This window comes from Limanda limanda, chromosome 3 (genome assembly GCF_963576545.1).
Source record: "Limanda limanda chromosome 3, fLimLim1.1, whole genome shotgun sequence".
Taxonomy (NCBI): domain Eukaryota; kingdom Metazoa; phylum Chordata; class Actinopteri; order Pleuronectiformes; family Pleuronectidae; genus Limanda; species Limanda limanda.
The window spans coordinates 27,029,364-27,047,570 of record NC_083638.1 but is presented as its reverse complement, the minus strand read 5'-3'; the positions used below and the strand labels follow the sequence as shown (position 1 = coordinate 27,047,570).

Below are 18,207 nucleotides of genomic sequence, written 5' to 3'. Positions count from 1 at the left end.
TAATTGTTTGCTTTTGTCAACACAGCGCAGTTCTAATTTGAGTTTCGTATGATAAATGATTGTGGATTTTCATATCGTTTGTCTTCATGCAATTACATTTTACATTTTAGCCATTAAGCTAATGCTCTGTGCTAAGGCTTATGCTGAGCGCCTTAAAATGAGCGCTTCTAGACTAAGCCTCAGCTTAGCCTCACCTTTGGAAACTTGACTCATGTTTGTAATCACCCTCCATACAGGTGAGCACAGCGGGTCGGGCCGACGCCCTAGATGGGGCACTGCTGCTGGATGAGTGTCAGATTCCTCTGCGGGAGTGTGAACGTCTGGATGAGAGCCTGGCGCTGGCCCTCCAGCATCTCGCTCTGCCTCTGGGATGGACCATACTGGGAAATAAACCAACCAACAGCACTGGTGAGACTGAAGGGCAGTGGGCGGACTGTAACATGTCATGTCCTAGCACATTACAAGTCATAGAGGGTCTCTGCATGATGTAGAGATACCATCTGGGAGGATTTGATATTGTATGAATAAAGATGATGCACAGACCAATTTTAGCTTACTTAAAAGTCAAAAAACAAGATACCTCTTTTGTGTATTCATTAATGTGACTCATGTCTTTCACAGTGCCCGTGCTAACCCCAGATCAATAAAATTAGGATGATTGATCACGCTCAGCATTTTGTTGTTGGCATTTTCAGAGTAGTGGTACAATTACATTTTACAATAACAGTAAAAGTGCTGCCGTTAATCATGGTCTGCAATCACCCTCCCCAACACATAAAGGTAGTTTTATGGATGTGTAAGTTATTCAGGTCTCAAAACACTAGTCTGAAATCACACACACTTTGTCTGACCTCCACAGTTTCCATGTAAAAGTAGAGTTTGAAGCAAGTTTCCTGACAAAATCCAGCAGGAGCTCCTCGCTAGCTTTTAAATTGAATCATAAGATTCCGTGATTTCTACAATGCAATTAGAGAAAGAACATAATTTTAAAATAAATTGGAAACACATGATACTGTTGACACTCTTTGTAGAGTTTTCCATGTATGGAAAAACTCATTGAGTCTTCCAGCAACCAGAACCGTGCAAACTGCAGGGCACATAAACTAAAGACTTGTTCCCTGTTGAGTGTCAACACATCTACAGTATGTCTGCAATATATACTGACTATATGCTTATATCACTCTCTAATATATTTTTCATCAGTTATCTTCAATAGTATTAAATACATCACTGAGTTGTGACAAGAGATCAAAAAACAACAAGGACATCTTGTGTACTAGAAGGGAAGTCCTAGCTTATAATTGGCTACTTTGAGTTTAATATAATCAATCAATCCATCCATCCATCCTCTATACCACTTATTCTTTTAATGGTCTTGGGGGAGCTAAAGCCAATCCAAGTAACATTGGGTAAGAAACAGGATACACCCAGGACAGGTTGCCAGTTAATCACGAAGAAACAGAGACAAGCAACATTTCACACCCATCTCAAGTCTCCAATTTACCTAACCCTGATCTGCATGTTTTTGTAATCTGGAGGAAGCTACCAGTAACTGGAGTAAATCCATGCAGGGGATTTGAAGGTCTACAGTGCTAACCACTGTACCACCTTTCCGTTCCTAGTTTGATATAATATATAATTTAATGGTATTTAAATTGTAAATGGTAAATGGTCTGTATTTATATATTGCTTTTACAGTACAGTTTATTGCCATTCACCCATTCACACACACACATTCAAACAGTGCATCTATGGGCTTCCCTTTTTTCTATAAGGGGCAATTTGGGGTTTAGTAACTTGTCCAAGGACACTTATGCATTTGCAATAGGGAAGACTGGGATCGAACCACTGACCTTCTGGTTGGAGGCTGAATGCTCCTCCCCCCCCCTCAGCCACAGCCGCCCCAATGTATGATATGTAGTTTATAATAGGGTTACAAGTAGCTGCGCTTGGCTTGGGTGTATCCCTTGAGAAATGTAACTACAAATCAAGGCTTCAGCTGATAGCACATGGATACAACACAAGCTGTGAATGCTGATTTTCTATCCCATGTTTCTGATGCTACTGGAGATTATCTGGTCCTTTTTAAATAACACACATTCGCAAAAAACATCTCCACTGCAAGGATTGTAAACATAGTATGAGAAATGTTATTGGAGCACAATATGGCCTGATCATGTACGGGACATTAATTCGGTGCTGCAGTGATGCTCTCATCACTGCTGCCATTCATTTTTTTCTAAACACAAAAATATTTTACTTTACTTTATTTTTACTAATATGTTCTGTTGGGTGACAGCAAAGCAAATTCCTCTACTGTCAATAGGATAGGAGTCAATCGTCTTTATGAAGTGGGTTGAGCAGTGTTTAAAAAAAACCTGTGTCTACTACCAATTTGGAGAATAGAGGTATATGACTTATATGTTTACCTACAAAGTGTTTAACTTTGCTCATTTTGTGTTAAATACCTACCAGCAGTGCAGAAACAGTGCTCTAATTTGCTGTGTTAAATGCAAAACCAATGCTTGTGTTTCACATGTTTAAATCCAAGGAGAAGGACTGTGCTCTAATTTGGTGCTTGAGACAGTCTGACATGTCTGAAGACACGTCTGTTCCTCTGCTTCTTCTCTTCTTGTAACCCCATGTAGACTGGGCCCATTTCGGCGCATGGCACTTTGACGACTTTCACGACTTACTCACTTATTAACACAGCTCTAATTGGAGGAGTCAGATAAGATCGGCAAATCAAATCATTCTTTCTTGTTATCTTTAGTTGACACTCAGTGGATATAATGCAGCCCATTTCAAAGCCCTCTCTTACAAACAGGAGGTCAATAAGTTCAGTGTAGTTGATGGCTTATATTCACAGAAAGACATGAACATGAAAATATGTCAGTGAATGGACTTTTCATCTGACTCTGTCATTAGTATGATCAGAGCCTAGTGTCACAGACACACAGCAGTACGGTTGGGAGAAATGTGTATGTCAGTCCAAACAAACATACATCTTTATTACAATCAAAGTGGCAATTTTTTCCCAGCCGTTGACTGACGCCTTAAATCAGTTAAAGGGAGCGAAATGAGTTGACGATGACGATAACCTCTGCGAGATAATTGCTCTCTGTGAAGCAGCGTAAACAAGACATTGGGGAGTAGTTTGAGCACTGCTGCTGCCTCTGGCTGTTGTTAACATAATAGCTCATGGTTTAGCTTGTACTTGGAGATGAGACCAAACCAGCAGGAATTTAGACAAAACTGACAAAAAACGACTCAGTCAGTGTACGGCGGATATGGAGAGTTTCCACACTCTTTCAGATGTTTTATTCATTGTCGGTAGCCTGGACAGAAAACTCATCAAATCGCATTCTCAGTAATGAACTCCCTCCTGATTAGATAAGATCCAATGTTATGAAAAGTGTTATGGCTGTTTTGAGATGGACACACAAGCACACACACACACACACACACACACGCACACACACACACACACACACACACACACACACACACACACACACACAGACACACTATCACACGCCTACTGTCTGCTTTGCACTGAAGTCTGTTGTCATGTTGTTGATGTGGAAGGCGGCTTCCAGCTGCGGTGAGTGATGTATGCTCTAATAGGCTCTGCTTCACAATATGTCAGCGCTTCAATACAAGACGCTTGGCTGCAGTGGACTGTGGGGAGGAAGAGGAGTACAATTCTGCTCTCCATTTATCAGATCTGTCGGATGATGGATAGCGGCAGACTATAGGTGGAGGTGACAGTGGTTTATCTCAGTCATCCTTCACGCTGTGGACACGCAGCAGTCAATGATCTAACCATTGCCAGTCATTTATTGTCCTCCAGGAAATTCAATTCTCTTGAACGAACAGCGCTTGTCATTAAAAATGGTGAACAACTCTCACTTAATTCATCAGTTTTGAACAGTTATCAACATTTGCTGTCAAATTCTCTGTAGCCTGTGGCTTGTCAATCAATACCAATGTGCTGGTTGTTGAATGAATGAACATTTGTGTACAAAAGCCTTTGTACTTTCCTGCTGAAACAATTATTTTTATACTGACATTTCACTTTTGTATTCTTTTGGTCATCAACAAGCTTAATGACTTAATTTTAACAATATGAGCTCATAGTCTAAATGGCATAGTGCAACTGAATGTTGGGCATGTCTACATCTAATTTAGTTTGTTTAAAATTGTAAAAAAAGGTTGTTGCACCAGGCTGATAGTTCGGAAAGGTTGTGCGCAGTCTCTTGGTTAAAGGTAGAGCTGGCATTTTGTTTCTGAAAAAAATCCACGTAGAAACAGCATCAATCAATAAAGTTGTCTGAAAAAAATAGAAAAACCCAGTCTGTGGCCTTCGCACGGTAATTCGCACTCCCTGTGCTCTCACTGCACATGACCAGAGTCTGTATAAGCTGGAGAGGCAGAGAAGATACCCTGAGGTACGAGAGGGAGTCTTGGAAGAGTCGGCTTCTAGCAGTTGTCAGTCGGTGTACGTTCATGTGTTTTGGGGGCGTGGCTTTAAAGAGAGGGCCGATGGGAGGGGGTGGGATGAACCTTTTTCTTATTGTAGCCTACGATATGCTAGCTTTTCCAGGATGCCAACCCTAGGTTTAATCATGCCATCGTGCCATCTCCCGTTGCCTTCTAAAGCCACGTGCCCTTCCGCTTAAGCTTGCTATTTTAAAGGCAGATTTTGCAGGAAGTAAGAAACAATGATTTCCCTTCACACACAAGCAGACCACCTGTGTGTGTAACAAGCAGAGTGTATGAACATTGAGTGCCTGCTCATGTTGGCACACATCTCTATCTTGATAATGCGCTCTTAAAATAACCCTAATGCTGCACCACTGACTCCACACCAAACAATGTGCGTGACCACACCTCATTTTAAGACCAGCCAACTCTAATGGGCACAATCGCATTTGCTATTTTACAGGTCATCCCTCAAGGGACAGTGTAAGAATTTCTGTATCAAATCTCAAGACAATCACTCCCACAATTTTTGAGATATTCCAGTCTGATATGGAGCCAGAACAGTCTCAAAAGGAATAAATGCACACAGAAATGAATACATGCGCAAAAAAGATCCACAAATATATTTGGGGATTTATATATATATGTGACTCAAAACACAAATACATTTTCAATGCACACACAAATATGTTTCATTCCATATATGTGCATCGGAAATATGTTTATGAATCTTATGTTTTACGTGTGAATTTTTTTTACTTATATATGGAATGAAACATATTTGTGTGTGCATTGAAAATGTATTTGTGTTTTGAGTCACATATATATATATCAATCCCCAAATACATTTGTGGATCTTTTTTGTGCATGTATTCATTTCTATGTGCATTTATTCCTTTTGAGACTGTTCTGGCTCCATAGTCTGAACCAAAGTGAAGACACAACTGACTGTCACTGCTCTCCTCTTTATACATTTGGGGTTTGGGCTGATGTTTGGACAAAGGTAGCACATTGTGGTTCAGGAAACTTTTGATTTCTGATATTTTTTACCAAATTTTGAATTCCTCAATCAACAAAAACATTAGGTAAATTGATACTGAAACTGCTCTGTTATTCGGTAATGTTAGTTTTTGTTTAGCAATTTGACATGAAGTAAGGAAAAAATGTGACGATCGTGTATCTAGAGCTACAGTAACTATAGCAGCCAGTGTGTTTGGATCTCTGCCAAGGAATAGTGAAGCTATTTCGGTGACTCATGGTGACCCAACATAGTGTTAACCCACTTCACATTGGTCCTGTGCTGCAGCACATAACTGTAATTACATGTGTTTCCCAGCTGAGCCTCCCGGATGCCATTGTACAAAAATGTTGTGGCTGTTATGGCAGCTGGTTTGAAGGAACCACTGTCAGACCCGACAGCGAAGCAATTCTATCTGCTGTGTGGCACCTCACATTCCAGTCCTGCATAGTTTGGCCAAGTGGAGCATTAAATTTGACCAATTATCTTGAGGTCCATCAGGGCAGGCTGGCTCGCGGTAAATGGAGTGAAACCTCTCATCAGCAGAGAGGACTATAGCATTGTAAATGTTGCCCCAATGATTATTGTTGTTCTGATAACAGAAACTAAATACGTTGATTGCCCCTTTCACTGTTCTGTTGCTTTTTTTAAACTATTTTATAACTGATCATACTTTTGACAGCTGCTCAACCCACAGTTTAAAATCATAGAATAAATAACTAAGGAGGTGCAAGATGGATCTCTTCCCCCTTTTTCAATTAAATGTGTTTTTTTGGTTGTTTTTTTAAAGCAAAAGAGTAAAACACAATGTTTTGAATAAACAACTGTGAAGAGAAACTGTCCAGATAATCTGGACTCTGCAACAGGATTGCATATGGTTTGTCTTTCTTGTTCCTCTAGTTGCTGCTGTTAAATAAATATATACTGACCAGCTTGGTTTGATGAACAATAGCATTCTCTCTGTTGAGCACTGACTCTGGCTGCATGTTTAGTAGGTTTACAATCATCACACCGTTGAGTTCCCAGCATGCACATATCTAACAAGGTATTTAATTGCTCTCTAATGATCGGTGTGTTCTGCTTTTCATTGTGCAATTAGCATTTAGTGAACTTCACTTTCCCACCCTTTTTAAACAATGTTAGCTCTTGTGTCGGGTTGCCCTTTTCATTTTGCCAGAGATCAGGCAGTAAAAGATACTAATAGTAACAGAAGTAAGTGGGCAGCTGACTGCAACAAAACAGATTCAGTCTGAGATGAGATGAAATAACCAAACGCCATATGCAGTCTGGCTTAAATGCTGAGGGGAGCATTGACAACATCCTGTTTCTTTGGCAGAAAGGAGGCGTGTTTGCGTGTGTTCTTTTATTCATTTGTGAGTACACAAATGTGTGTTTTTTGCCTCTTGAGTCTTGAGTGTGTTTGTTTACTTGTCTTTATTGGCTTTGTAGGACCTATTAACACTGAATTTGTCAGGACCGGTAGACCTCATGGGGACCGACGCCCAGTCTTGATAATGCATAAAGATATTTCTGAGGTCCCGGTTAATGTGAGGGGTATTAAGTTAATTGTGGTTAGGTTATGAATAGGGTTAGGCAGGAATTGGTCACGGTGAACGTTAGGGAAAATGTTTTGGTTAGGATGTACTCAATGAATCAAAGTCAATGTAAGGTCTGAATATGGGTAGCTGCGCAAACCTGTGTGTGTGTGTCCCATGAATCTCCATTACTGTCTGTGTGGAAGAGTAGAGGGAGGGTTTCAGTGGTTGTTTTTCGGAGTTCACCTGATATATAGGGCCAATAATGGACTTAAATTAAGAATGGGTGTCTAGTGCACGTAATGGGGCTCACCTCTGTTTATGGAATGGTGTTGTTTGATTTTGTGCATGCATCATTATTATTGTTGTTGTTGCTATGATTTGTTGGTTTTATTATGGCATTACACATCAGATGCTGGTTCATAAACAACTGTATTGGCCTACAAACACATGCACTGATCCGCTGTCAAAGATAGAGCCAAGCTGTGGTTTTATCAGTCTGTATATATGTGTAGAGGTCTGTGTGTTTACTGGGTCCCCATGGATCCTGTACTGGTGTCATTAGGCAGCCCTTTGTTGTTGCCAAGCTGCAGCGGGTGATGGTATGTCAGCTACCACACCACAAACTGGCAACCTGGACATTTGCTCCCCTCAGTCTCTCTGCTTCTTGTTAGCTTTATTCTTTTTTGTGTTACTACACCTGTCATCCTCTCTCTCTCTTCCTCAGAACTGAATCCTCAGGAGACTCTGCTGCACTTCTCCGCTCGTCGAGGTCTATTTCGGGTTACACACTTCTTGCTGCAGCAGCCTGGAGCTACAGAAGCCCTGCGATTGGCCAACAGACAGGGCCACACCCCATCCGCCATTGCTGCTTTGCGAGGACACGGACGTCTCCACGAGCTTTTAACAAAGTAAGCAAAATGATTTTCTTATGGCACTAAATGGCTATTGTATAACAACACCACCGTATATTAAGTAAAACGTAGCATTATAGTTATTTTCAGTTTTACATTGCTTAAAAAACAAAAACCTAAAGACTGTTTCACACATCGGCCATTTTCCTCAAATGCTGTTATGAGTCACAAACAAAGAGTTTTACAAACTGTTTTCATTTCACAGGTCTCTATCTGATCAGCAACTAATAAGTCAATGGAGAGTTAAAATTTGGATGGACACAGGACCATGTTTCAAGACATATTTGATAGCATTAGCTACCCTAACCCTACAGCTAACGTTAGCAGCCAAGCACTTCCTTGCTTACACCACTGTTTAATACTGTGTGATGGGAAAGACATTTTAATCAGTGCACCTCTGGGACCCAATTATTTAAGCCTGAAAGTAAAATAGACTGGAATCAAGCTAATGCTAAACGCTAAATGCTTGATACAACGCTACTGTGCTTGAAACTAAATGTTGTGTTTGTGTAAACTGTTTGAACACTTCACAGACATATGTTCCAGTGAGAACTATGTGACGTAACTTCACTCACTCAAAATATTTCTGAGCTCCGGTGAAAAGACACGTTGATATTTCAATATAAAAACAGCCCTCATGGCTTTTGTGTAATGTTAGCTAATAAGCTATCAAATATGCTAGTTAACGTTCAAAACAATGTCCCATGTCTCCCGTATTTATCCATCGTCTTTTCAGCTGCTGATCAGTGTGAAATGAAAACAGTTTGTCGGATTCTCTCTGTAAATATATATATATATATTTATACATTACTTATTCCACATTCATCTGTCTGTCTGAACCTGGTATTCGGTAACTCATAGTTCGTTGCCAGATCGTTTTGATAATTTTATTATTTTTATTTCACCAAATTGGACTGACAGACGGAATGACATGTGATGGGTTCAGATGTCCATCTTTGCAACAACATGTCACAGTATGAAAGCACAATGTTTGAGTTGCTGCCATGCTTTATATAGAGCGGATATACAGAGCTTTTATCCAAAACAAAATGTAAGCTCGGGTAAAAAAATACACAAATTTGACATGTAGACACATGTTGTTTCCACTTTTCTTGATAGGATTTATCACGTATGGTTTTTAATTCTACGTTAAAAGACTGTCTCCAGTGTTTGACAGTGAAACCAGTTCAGAGTTTCAGTTAACGTTGCTCTCTTCTCTGTACAAACACTCTCATGTCAATATATCAGAGGGTGGATGGCGTGGGTTCCTCCTTCTGTGAGGCAAAATAGTTTGTCTGTTGTTCTCATGGAACAATGGAAGTATCCACAGAGCATCACCACAAAGCCAAACTGCAGCCTAGCTTAGCACTCTGAGCTGCAGTTAGAGAGTTGAGGGCTAATTGAAAAGTTGTGGGCTGCCACTATTGTTCCGAGGGAACATGATTGATAGATGGGAATCGTTCCTCAACACAAAAGCCTTGGTGACAACTCCTGAGTCTACTGACAATGTTTAACTGTAATTCAAAACATACTGCAGTGTTGTCTCTCTCTAGTTTAATTACAAGGGTATTTCTGTGTTTTTATTTCGGAGGTGACAGGTATTATCCCTAACAATGCTTTGACTCCTGAGGTCAAATTTTTCTCATCCTTTTATAATGAGGCCTTAAACGGCTCTTTGGTAAATGAACTGAGACACGGTTTAAAGTGGAAATGGACCCCGTTTATGTCTTCTTAGCACTTCACTTATCTGCCGCAGAATAGTTTTCACTTAACTTAAAATGAAGATGCCACAAGCTGAAAGACAGCCCCCACTTAGTGAACGCGCTCACTGCCAAGCGTGCACTTGAGCTGCTTTACAACTTACAGCTCTCTCTCTCTCTTTATGTGTCGGTAATTACATTTCCCTCATGAAAAGTGAAGTCACTCACAGCCTGGCCAGTGACCTCAGCGCCCAGGCCTCACAGCTCAAGCAATCCACCCAGGATTACGCAAACGTATCTGCCTGACTGGGAGGTGTCTCCTCTTTACAGCACAATCTTTAGGAACAAAAACACTGCACATACTTTTACCTTCAACACTTCGAGCAAATGCAGCAAGTGGGAGTTATCTTGGGAAGCTTATCGACAAGGAGTGGTCTTTATGTAGGCAATCACTGGGCGTATTTTACCAGGAACGGAAAAACCTTTTTTCTACCGACTACAACATTTTAACATTTACTAGCTTTTTTTTTACTTGACAATATCTGTTCAGGTTGGCTGATTACTTGCTGAACGGCTGAAAAATATGAAAATAACAACCACAGCATTTGACTGTTGGCCTTTCTGTCCCTGGAAATAAGAAAAAACAGCAAGCACGTGGATTATTAAAGGAAACGTGTGAGCCTGACATATCTGTAAAAAGCAGATCTGGGCTGTGTGAGCCAATCAGGCTGTATAGACCGTTCAGAGTGATGCAAGTGTCTCTTTCACAACAGGGCTGACACGGACACAGAGAAAGGGGCTGACGGTGTCCACCAGGTCTCTACAGATGCCCGGGTAATTTGTCACCTCCCCAGGCTGAACACACATACTCTGACACTGAGAAACCACCCCGGTCGCGAACCTCCGACCCTTCAGAAGAGTGTGGAGCAGCTGCTGCACCTGATATGCCATCTCCATGCCAAGGTGAGTCACATTGGCTTCATCCAGGAGCTCTGCAGCCACTAAACATTGTCGGATTGTTTGTCTTTACTCTGCCCTCATTTTTCTAACCTTCAAACTCCGTTTGTATAACCGGTAGAACACCTTATGCAATCAGTGAGCTGCCGATTGATAAGAGCGAAGGAGCAGCAGCTCTGTTGGTTTCTCTGTGGGAAAAGCTAACGTTTATCCTCCTCCTCCTCTATGTTCTACAGGGAGTTTCTGTACTGGGGCTGCAGTTCGATTGTCTGCACACAGCTGCCGAATGTTGTGATGGCATAGAAACAGAGAGAACCTGCGTGGAGCAACTACAGCAGGCTGCCACAGCATCTGAGTGTTTGGATACAAAAACTGAAGGCAGCTGGGGAGAAAAATGCCCAGTGGAAAGCAGCGGGACTGATTCAGGACACAGTGAGACTGGAAAGGCAGAGAAAGACGGGAGGTTGTCTGCGAGTACTCCAACATCAGATGTACGCCCTGAGGACCATGGCCTTCGCTCCCCAGAGGAGCGGGTGTGTTTTAGTTCAAACATTGGGAGAGATTATTGCCAAGCAGGGGAGGAGGTAGGAGAGCAGCCTGTTGTTTCCACCCAAAGTTTGAGTTTGTGTCACAGGAGTGAAGGAGCTCAGAGTGAGGTAGAAAGGGCAAATCTCACTGTGGGAATCCTACCATCAGCAGGCTGTGGTAAACAGGCAGAGGAAACTGATAGAGGAGAGGCTGTGATCCGGGAAGGACAGGAGGCCACAAAGGGAGAGGACAGATCTGAGCAGGAAGAGAAGCACAGCACAGCCAGGAGGAAGAAGGAGGAGGAGACCAACTCAGAGTCAACAGATCCAATAACGCCCAGTGGAGACGAGAAAGCTTTAGTCATGGGCCAGACTCAGACGTTAGAGGGCTCAGAGGTTTCTGACAACTCTGATTCTGAACCAATAAACTGCGCTCAGGAAGAGGGGACTGTCGGGACAGAAGACATGAAACTGAGTGAGGAACTCTGCGATGGACTCTCTTTAGACGAGAAGAAGATGGATAATAAAGGGTTAACAGACCCTGTATCAGCCTCAAGGGACCTCCCACATCCATCACTGATTGACAGCGGTGATGTAAGCGAGGAGCCTGAATCTGCTTTTTCACGTCTCCTGATAGAAAGCCTCCACAAGGGGGAACCTCCACCAGACATAAACAGCCTGGAACAAAACCAGGAAACAGCTGGGAGGGATTACGCTACAGAGCAGCAGCAGGGCTTGGCTCCAGACACCAACTCTGAGAATTGTACTGGAACAGCAAATGGTATAGAGCTGGATGGTCAGGATATAGCTGAAACTTCTGTACAAAGTATCAAAAACTCATCTTTGCCTTTGGATGAGTCTGATAACACAGCAGATGATCAGACCGCCGGGAACTCCACAGAAGAAACACAGATTGACCAAGTTGACTGCATGGCCCACAGCCTCTCCAGTGATGACGATGGCAGTTTCCGGTCAGTCGGAAGCTCCACAACGGAAATCTTCCACCCCACGCATGACGGTGCCACAGCAGAGGAGCAGGACTTGGTTCAAAGCAAGATATCAGAACTGTCGTCAGAAGGAGCCTTGGTTGAGGAATCAAATGATATGAAACCGAGTGAAAGCGATTCACCCACTGACGCTGACGGGGCAGCGCCATTGACCAACTGCAACCAGACTGGCATGGAGCCTGAATCACAACTGCCACCCAGCCCTCAGACAATGGAGCCTTTGAACCCGGAGGGCACAGGAGAGGAACTTGTCCCAGAACTTTCCAAAGAGGATCTGTCGTTGGGTCCCGTGTTGTCAGAGATCGAGGACTCCGGAGGGGCTAACTGCTCTGACCTGAATGCAGAGATTGATCATTTAGCACCGGAGGTCACCTGTACGGTCCTATGTGAACCATGTCAGTCTGCTGCAGAAAATATCGAAGTGATTGTCCCAGTTGGAGGTGAACCCCAGTCAACAGAGACCAGTGATAGGTCCCTGGTGGCCTCAGGAGAGGAGAATGGGCATGTGCAATCTGTGCCAGAGCAACAGAAACAGGATGATTTAGAGAAAACAACAGAAGAAACGTCACCTGATGAGGGATTAACTCATGCAGAGAATGAGATCACTGTCGCTTCATCACGAAGTATCACTCTGCTTTCAGAAGACAGTACAGAAGCAGAACCACATTCTCCAAACAATGAAACAGCCGGTGAACCTGTTGTTGAGAATGATTTGAATGAGATTCCAAAGACGTCTGACACAGTGGATGGAGCCTCAGAAAGCAACAACAGTGCAACCCAAGGTGAGCAAACACTGATTTATTTCAGTCTGAGTTCAGATATATTCTAGTGCGACACTCTCACATACATCACTGGGCCATGTGTTTGTCAAAGCTTTTTTTCTAAACAAATATGCTAAATCAGATTTCGAATTCCCCAAGTGATTAATGGCAAAAGCTCCCCAAAGCTAAGTGCAATGTCGCCCACCATAATTGTGCTCGCAGAGATATTTGGCTTTTGTGCGACATCCTGTCATGATATATGGCTGTGTTTTGTTTTAATTAAAAAAAGTAGGTTATTCTAAAACACTTTCCCTAAAATTTGACAGCACATTCAATTTGCCACACTAGCTTATGTCGGGACTGTAGGATACATGGTGACATGTTATGTAACAGTCGTTTTATATATTTGGCACCTAAGGCCATGTATAGTCTGACAAAACTTCCCTTTATGTTCACATGTTCCCTGTGAGGCTCTGTCTCACGCACACATGCACTCCCTGGCTGCAGTATGTCAGCAGACACAGTCACATTACCAGCGCATGTGACCGAGTCTTACACGCGGAGCCAGAAGGCTGTGCTCTCCAGAACAAACATGCATGGGATGTGTGCGCAAAGCAGGAAGTGAGACCAGCAGAGTCTCTCTTCTCTAAAGTGAACTTGCAGCTCTCCTTTGTTGGCAATTTTCACTCATCAGGAATAATTGTACTGGACCCAAGTCCAATGAAAAGAGGTCAAGGGCATTGCTGGCACTGTGCGTCACGTAGAGAGCGGGGTGTCATTATGAGCAAGGGAATGTATTTACAGCCTGACAGCGGCCTAGTGTCATGAGGCTGCCAGAGACAAGGTTTCTGTTGTTTCAAGTTTTGAGTATAAAGATGTAAAATAACCACTGGGATTCTAGTAGAGGCTTAAAAACTAAAAGTCCAAAGTCCATTATGGATAGTTTTTTCTCAGACATGGTCACTTACATAACAAGACCGATTCCAGAGGAAGGATCCATCTCAAATAATTATATGATATCATCAGTGGACTGTATGCTTTCTGTTTTTATAATCAAAGAATGACAAATTCATTCACATTCAAATGGTTGTTCTCCCAATGGGAGTTTTAGAAGTAAATAAAACCTAAAAACTAAAGCTGTCACATCATTATTTTACAACGTCTACCTCATCAGTGTATCTTCAGTGAGAAGTCGCAGTTCCTTTTCGCTCTGAACGCTTGTTATTGATTCCTGTATTCGGAGGCTTTGCCTTTGGACTGATTGCATTGTGTTGTGTGTATTTCTCCAGAGGAAGATGTCATCAAGTCTGAAGACACTGTAATTGCTGCAGGGGAGGAAGAAATTGACACAGCAGCGGAAACAGACTTCTCCACGGTAAGCTTCAAGTCTGTCCTGTGGTTGTCAGCTATCAGACTCTGCTTTGTTGTCAACGCAGGATGGATTAACATGAGTTCAAGTTGAGTCATTGTTTGCAAAAGCCTTGAAATACCCCTCTGGCATAGGAAATTATCTAAGAGGCGACCAGTAACCAGTTCCATGAGCTATTACATGACCTGGGGAAAAATGTGGCGTGAGTTTGAAGTTTACAGCAGATATTTTAACTTTAACTAACGCAACCATCGAGCTTCTCCTGCTGTGACGTGTGATGTGGTAAAAGTTTTGTGAATCAGATTCAGTGAGGATCTACAAAGCAACGAGAGAGCTCTGATGCCGACAGGTAATCTCTGGTTAGCGAGATGAATTAAGAACAAACAAGAAACATACAGTTAAATACTCAGTGCAATTTTTTTTAAAGTTAATATAGTGGGAAAACCCTGTGTCTTTTGCATTTGTCAAAAGTCTGGCATGTAAGCCAAAGTAACTCTAAACCAACAATTACATTTATATCCAAATCCGACATTTATTTTTAGAACATTTCAAAATTTTGAGCCCAACTCACCACCTTCATATATGAATATATATCAACAAATAATACAGCCATAACAATACTAATTGATGGTGGTGATAAAAGGTGATTGTAAAATGGCACTCAGAGACTGCATAACTCTGCCAAGAAAATACCTAACAGACTCCTTATGAAACCATATCTAAGTTCACTAGATCTGTATATGTATGTGGATCTGAATCAAATTGCACTTTCATTAATATCAGCCCAATCATCAAGATTCATGGCTTATTCTCAGAGAGATCAAAATAAATGTTGCAAAATGTCCCATCTCACCATTTTAAAGAAAGTGAATACAATTTTACTTGATTTACCCACTGATCTGGATCTGCACCGAAATTGAGTGGGTTGATCTTTACCTCAGCATGGTAATCCGTCCAGTGGTTTTGCTTAATCCTGCAACACATACCAAAACAAAGCCTCCTTCGTCGAGGTAAAAAGGTATTGGTCGAATCCCATTAGTAGACTTTACCCTGATAATAAATAATAATTTGCAAACACTGGGAAATTGTACGATTATCAGAGAGGTGCAGTAAGTAAACACACTGAGTATCACACTCAACGTGTATCACACAAGTACATGTCGCTACCGTTCGTTAAAGTGGCTGCATGTTTTCAACTGCTGCTGTTCTTTGCGTCCTCAGTCAGAATACAGCTCATTTAGAAGTTGCAGTGTTGGACAAGAGTTTAATCCAGAGCTCACACGACGAGGGTGTGACTCATTTCCGTTGTTTTATAATTGAATTATTTTGCATCCTGTTTGCAGGACTGGTTGGCACAACAGATTGAGAAAGCCAGGCGAAGTCAAACCTGCATTTAACAGAACCTAATGAAAATGTAGGCATGAAAAGAAACATACAGTTCATGGCCAGAAAAATTCCACTGGGCTACTTTTGTTAGTAGTTTCCTCAGCGTTGACAGTGAATGTGTGGATGAGTAGAAACTAAATCCTGTCCTGAATAGTATTTGTTCTTTCCATTACTTTAACAGTGACAAACTTTAGTATCTTTAAAAAAGTGTAATTCTTTTTTGGATTAAATTGCTAAGAATTTAATTTGAAGTAAAGAAAAGTGGTTAAAGGTTTTGGGATAGAAGGTGGAGGCAGGGTTTGCTCATGAGAAGCTTGAGAGATTTGCAGGAAGTTGAGGTAGAAAGCTGTCTGGAACACTTTCCCCTCTGAGTAAAAGCTTTCAGTTTGAAGACTTGCAGCTTAGTCAGCTGTTTTTTTTGTAATTCTAGTTAGTGCAGTCATTCAGCAAGGAATACATTACCTGCTGGATTGTCCTTAAGTATGACCTCTACATTTACTTTACCATTAAATGCAGCAGAATCTCCCTGCCTCGTCCAATGGGAATCATGTTTTGCAGTTAGTTTTCTCTCCCAGCCGCCTCAGAGCACATGGATGTGATCTTCACAGGCCGGGACTTTACTCTGAAATGTTGCTGACTGACGGATTCCTCAGCAGCCATAGACTGGAGTGGCTCTGCTTATTCCTGGGTTGTGGTCTGGGTCAGTGGCTTATTCTGAATGCCAGATGCTTGACTGCAGGGGGATGTACACAATGTGTGCAGGAGGGCGGTGCAGCCAGCAGAGGGCAATGTAGCACCAGTGGCATTGTTGGAGCCTCTCCTCTTGACCACAGTGACAATGTAGTGACCTGCATCTTGATCCTGTTAAAATCTCCTGTACTTTCTATGATGAGAAGGTAACAATGAGGCATGTAGCAATAGTATTTTTGTTCAAATAGTTTGATCAATTGAGACACATTCATTGCGATAATATGAATACAAATTGTTATAACTGAAGAGGAATAGTTCATACCACGTGAAACTGTTTGAAAAATATAATAAAGCAAAGAAAACGTTGTATGTCATGGATTATTACAGCAGCAGATAATGAAACTGACTGGATAACAGAATCTTAATGACAGCAACAACAACTAGCTGCCTGAAATGACGTGTAAGGTTAATGAAGTAATTCAAATCACAAAGAGTGCCTTGGTGGTTTGATAAGATGTAAGCTGTTTAGACAGCAGATAATTTGGTCGCGGATGAATCAGCAGCTGAGGCGTCTGTGTTTCACATTTTTGGAGTACAGGAACTTGTAGTTAGCGAGAAAACGCAGCGGCTTCAAAGTTCTCTTAAATCACACCCCAAGAGCAGAATAACACGCTTTTCCTCTGCAGCTGCGAGTCCTGTCAAAGTGCCAAAGAGTGTAAAACACCCAACACTCAGGCATGAGATAAATTGATATTGTTCTAAGTTTTTTTGGGGGGGGTGGGGGGGATTCATATAAATAACGTATAAGGAAGTCACAGCAAAGAGGAAGAACGTAATTGTCCATGTAAATGTGCTGCAGCCGAGAGGCTGTTCAGTAAACACATTTGCGCACTGTTGTTGCTTGTATTTATGTGGGGAGTGGCTGCATTCACAGTCTTGTTGTGTAACAAGGCTGTAGGCAGCAGCAGCCTTGGAGATGCTAAGTACATTTTAGCCGCCGTTTTTGCTGTTTGGTTAAAGAAATAATTGAATAAATGAACTTCACAGCCAGGGGTCAGAAAAGGAAGAAATACGTATATGCTTACAGCAAGATGAAGGGTATGAAGTACTGATTTATTTTATACAATATGCAAGCAATTGGTTATAAGGCCTCTATAACACACTATAGTAAACCAGAGTTAACTGGGCAACTGTACAGACAGAACCTGAGGTATCATTTCCTGTGTTTATACAGAAGTACAAATCAAGGGACTTGCACTCTTTAGTTCCTCAGCTGTTTCCAGTCAAGATGCAATGAGAATCAGTTTATTTATGTCATTCCATCCATATATGTAAAACTGTCTGTGGAACGAAATGACATTTCTCAGTACCTGTGTCAACATGAACAGATAATACAACACAAAAATCCAACGGTTTAATAAAAAGGGAAATTCTCATAATCTACAAACAAGTCCCTGAGTTAAAATAATTAAAAAACTAAGAAAATATACACATTAAAAGTATTATCAATTCACTAGTTTAAACAGGACACTGAAGATGTCTCAGTTACAGGTGGAACATGTGTGTCAATGCACAGTGATATGATGACAGTTGACTCCCTGGCTTCTGAAGACAGATAAATATGGAGATATGAAAACTGTTGTACGGTCACTGGCGGAGGTTATATGGTGGAGCAGCATTTCTCTTTTAACATAGTATAATATAAATCCTCAATGTTTTTTTGTGTGTGTGCGTGCCCGCCCTCTTGCAGTTTTCCCTCTTCATGATGAGAAAAGATGGAAGAAGACAAGCTGGGGAGCTGTTTGGAGAGTTAATGTGCTCCACTTACTTTCTCTGGCTGTACACTAAGAACTATTGC

General features: G+C 41.7%; 1 protein-coding gene across 9 annotated transcripts in view; it reads left to right on the top strand.

Moving 5' to 3' along the window:
- Positions 1–18,207, top strand: part of LOC132998410 (A-kinase anchor protein 13) — a 109,904-nt gene that overhangs the window by 27,545 nt on the left and 64,152 nt on the right. For all 9 annotated transcript variants that reach the window (XM_061068038.1, XM_061068039.1, XM_061068046.1 and 6 more), the window contains exons 5-9: positions 237–408; positions 7,766–7,949; positions 10,426–10,615; positions 10,846–12,925; positions 14,194–14,279. In XM_061068038.1, the coding sequence (XP_060924021.1) occupies positions 237–408; positions 7,766–7,949; positions 10,426–10,615; positions 10,846–12,925; positions 14,194–14,279 (2,712 nt within the window). The remainder of the gene's footprint in view (positions 1–236; positions 409–7,765; positions 7,950–10,425; positions 10,616–10,845; positions 12,926–14,193; positions 14,280–18,207) is intronic.